We start from the raw sequence: 4,582 nt of genomic DNA on the forward strand, positions 1-4,582 counted from the left end.
GTGCCTCGAACTAGCACTTACAAACCTTTGTTATCCTGGAAGCTGATGTCAGGTGGGAATTTTCACTGGGGATCTCTCTTATCCACTGGTCTCCCCTTCCCCCCGCTACAAGTCCTTTGGACTGTATTGCTGTCTTGCTGCACTTAAGCTGGAAAAATAAAATAAATAACAGACATACAGCAAGGTAGTGTCTCACAAAGACACAAACGGGGGTTTCAACAAACCTCTTAATGAAGTTGATATACCCTGCTGTCATCTAGAACCTCAGCAGCCTCAGTGTTTTATGTCCCCATCTTATTTTCCATTGCATATATTTAAATAAGCCTCATGCTTTCCTGTTGCTGACACAGAGGCACCCCTCAGTCACTGCTAATTTTCCCAGCAGGAAATAGAGTTTGTGGCATACAAAGTTATCTGTATTTGCACAGTTACACAGCTTAATTATTGACCGTGACAGCATTTTTTTCAAGCGATTGCCTTTCTTACATGGATCCCCCTTCTTCAGCAGGGTGCTGTTATGCTGTGTGTTAAGAGGTCTTCTGCCAGCTGTGGACATAGGGCTTCTTGAGCTTGGATAACAAAAGGCTAACAAATGTCTCACAGTTCTTAGTGCTTCAGCTTCCTTTCTAGCTCCTCAGAAGTAAATACTTGTCTCTGAGCACTTCCATGGAAGATTGTTCCGTTACCCTTTCCCACTTCTCTGCTTGTTGTATCATGCAGTTTTCTTCTCAAGCTCTTTTCAGCACAGAAGGGTACAGTGCCATCCCCTGTGATTCTGTGAAGTTCAGATCCATCACAAGACAACAGAATGTGGGAAGTTCGCTGTAAATAGAAATGCACGGAGTTCATTGCTAGTGAATAACTCTGCAGTTGTAAAGTATTTGTCCCAAAACAACAACTAAGATTAGCTTTCACAGGAGGAAAGAACACGGTGACTCACCAATGAAAGGCAAAGGTACTAATCAAAGGCAACTTTCGCAGCCCTGAAATGTAGCTTCCTCAGCAAGCAAAGTTCTCTCCTGCTGGGAGCGAAGAAGGATATAACCTAACATAGTTTACTTCATTTGGATGTAAAACTGTGCCTCAGTCTGAACTGTACAGAGAGTAGAAGAAAATACAATGTAAAAAATGCAGTGTAGCTGAAAAAAGAAGGAAACAGGAGGTATGCGATGTACTGACAACGCTGAGCTCTGTAACTCAGCTGTTCACAGTGGCAGTTCCTCCTGACTGCTAAGTACTCTGCTTCAAAAAATGAAAAGGCTTTTCTGACAAAGCTTAACTGCATGGGGAGGCACTCTGTCCAACACCCCTGTGAGCAGACAGCAGGGGTCTGCGACCAGCAAGACTTCTTCTACAACCTAAAAGGCTCTGATGGAGCTTCAGGTCTGGAGATGAGCAAAAACCATGACCTCATCCAATGGGGAAAAAAAGAAAAAAAAAAAAAAGAAAAAAAAAAAAGAAAAAAAAAAAAGAAAGAAAAGAAAAAGACCTTTCCAGCTCCTTCTGTTCCCCTTCTTCACCCTACATAGTAGGTGAAAGTAGATACCTGTTTTGGTGAGGTAAATTTTGTCTTCTCTTTTTATAGATGTTGAGACAAAATCAATTATTTCTGTTACTGCAGCTATTAGCTACAATCTCCACCAGTAGCTGCTTACAATGATCAGGAAGGGCAAATGTCTGAATTAGAAAGAACTGGAGATGGAGAGTACTGAATTTGTTTCCTTACATAAGGTCCAATGGGGCTTCTAAGACATATGCCCGCAGTAGGAGGTTTTTCTGAGGAGCATGATGTCTAAAGGAGCCCAGAGCTGAACAGTCTCCATCAGTACCACAGTTACACTACTTCAGATCTCACATCCTTTTATCCAGAATCCATATGGGAAGCCACTCTCTCTTTTATGTCTGTACATATATGTCTCCAGGTGTTGCAGGAAGCACGGCCGAAAGCACGACAGACACCAGTAGAGTCAGATCATGCTCCATTTTATTGCCCGAATAGCCTAACTTTTATAGAGAACTTAACAGGGGTGGACAGTGTTTCACACAAGATTATTGGTCAAAAGCACTCAGACAAACAGCTACAAGAAAACAACCCCACCTGCAAGAAAACAACCCCCTTGTGATTAGCAGTCACATAGACCTTGTCCTTGAGGCCAGCTACTGGTAACAATATTTTCCTGAATTCCTCAATTGGGCGATGTGGGAACACTGTCATGGGAACTTCTCATAGCTGCCCTGGTAGCTTGGTTTGCTCAGCTACAGCAAGCCATGGGATTTTTGCTGTTTCAAGAAATCCCTCAACAATTCCCCCTTCTTCTTTTGAGCAAACCAAGCCCGACACAGCAGTTTTACAAGTAACTCTTTAGCTATACTTACAACACACAACGATGATTACCACCACCATAAACCAAATCCTTAATCCCCTTGTGATTAAACCCAGCAACTATCTACACTTTGTTTCAAACAAGTCAGTGAACCATTGATTGAAAGGATTGATACCATATTGAATCTTTCTCATGTGCTCTTTCAGGAAAGTAATGGATTTGTGAATTGACTCATTATGATCAGAAAGGTTTAAACAGTACATTCCCTTAAAGTCCTCACACCCATTCCTTTGAGCCAAAAGCAAGATGTCAATAGCAGCTTGATCCTGTAAAAGCAGATGTCGCAGACTATTTTGATCTGGTAACATCTCCTCAAGTATCTCTGTCGTGGCATAGGCTTGCCTCTCGGCCCAGCATACCAATTTTTCTAAGTTGTTATGTGCGGCCGCAGATGCCACTCCAGGCACTGAAATTGCTAATGCCGCTCTAGCTGCAACCCCACACAATTCAACATTATCATTGCAATCCAATGCAAGCAATGTCCATTTATGTCTGGTGATCTCACGCAACTGTAACAAGCTAGGAGCAAATACAATGAGTTTATCTATGTAACATGGACATCTGATAGCATTTGCAGGGATACCTTGCCAGGCCCCATCCCCACAAATCAGAAGCACATCAGGAGGTAAGGCCAAAGCTGTACAATTGTTCCAAACACTGTAGTTGTTACCCCTTGTCTCCATGCTATAAACCCCTAAACCCTGCTTAGCAGCATCATTGCAATCACAGGTGTTATTTGTGTCTTTGTACCAGTATGGCCTTTCCCAGGTTCCTGTAGCAGGAATCATCTGATATCCACGGCTACGTTCACTTTTGTAGCCACCTTTCAGGTTGATACACATTTGACTACAGATACCAGGGTTTTGACATTCATCAATGTCTCCACGGTTTCTCTTGTCTATAAACTCAAACCCAGCTGGACAGTCACATTCATTTTTTATGCATTTCTTCAGGGGCTCATCACCCCAGTCCTTGCAGTCTCTCTGCTGGTTACACACTTTATTGATATCTACGCATTCTCCACTTCTGCACTTGAATTTGCCAGGTCCAGAGCACTGAATAACATTGTTACAGTTTGCTTCATCAGTGCCATACAGACAGTCTCTCACACCACTGCACTGCCTACTCCCATGGACACAGTTCCCATCTTCACATCTGAACTGGTCTGGCCTGCAGGTCCGAGAAGGGCAGTTAATTTCATCACTTCCATCCTTGCAATCAGGATCTCTGTCACATCGCCACTTCTTGTGGATACATTCACCTGAGCCGCACTGCACCTCACTCGTAGAACACTTCACTGGAGGTGCAGGCTGGTGGCCACACTGCTCCAAAGATTCATCCGAGTGGTTGGAGCAGTCAGCATCATCAACACACACCCAGCTGATAGGGATGCAGGTAGAACTCTTGCACTGAAACTCATGAACACCACAGGTAGGAGGTGCACACTCCAGCTCATCGCTACCATCACTGCAGTCATCTTGAACATTGCAGACAAAGCTTTTGGAAATACATTGCCCACTACTGCATGTGAATTCTGCTGCACTACAAGTCACAATGCCACAATTCTCTTCATCTTCTCCACTGTCACAGTCCTTTTCACCATCACATTTCCAGGACACTGGGATACACTGGGTTGACTGAGGACCACAGCTGATTTCATTTACCCGGCATGTTCTCGTATGACACAGCTCAGCACTCTCATCAGACCCATTTTCACAGTCCGGATCCCCATCACACTGCCATCTATTTGGCACACACTGACCACTGTTGCACACAAAGTCAGATTCAGCACACGTCTTCTTCACACAAGCACTCTCATCACTGCCATCTAAGCAGTCTTCACATTTTGCTCTAGCACCGTCGGCAGCAGTGCACAGGCCGGCGAGGGCAAGCAGCAGGCAGAGTGCCCCGCAGCATGGCAGCACCCACCGCCGCCCTGCACCTGTGTCACTTATACTACTCCTATTACCCATGCTGTTAGTGTCAGTGGCATCCTCCTGGTACCGTTTCTGTCTTTGTCGCCCCTTACTCTCCCCCTTTTTCTTTTTTGCCACTGACCATTCATCACAAACGGATGAGACACGTGATTACTAGTTAGGAAAGAGAGTGTAACGTCTGCTATACGGCTGCAGGCTGTGCCAGCTGCAACCCTAGAAGCTGTTTGTGAACGAGCCTGACTGACGGTGGTCATTTGGCGG

General features: G+C 44.7%; 1 protein-coding gene across 1 annotated transcript; it reads right to left on the reverse strand.

Moving 5' to 3' along the window:
• Positions 1 to 1,055: 1,055 nt before the first annotated feature.
• Positions 1,056 to 4,357, reverse strand: LOC309890223 (very low-density lipoprotein receptor-like; the record flags this gene model as incomplete). Its single annotated transcript, XM_082783909.1, has 2 exons — positions 1,056 to 1,093; positions 3,112 to 4,357. The coding sequence occupies 2 exons, from the start codon at positions 4,355 to 4,357 to the stop codon at positions 1,056 to 1,058; spliced, it is 1,284 nt and encodes a 427-aa protein (XP_082640035.1).
• Between the last annotated feature and the right edge of the window lie 225 nt (positions 4,358 to 4,582).

The sequence above is a fragment of the Aythya marila genome (genome assembly GCF_965140915.1).
Source record: "Aythya marila genome assembly, chromosome: Z".
In the NCBI taxonomy this organism is placed as follows: Eukaryota; Metazoa; Chordata; class Aves; order Anseriformes; family Anatidae; genus Aythya; species Aythya marila.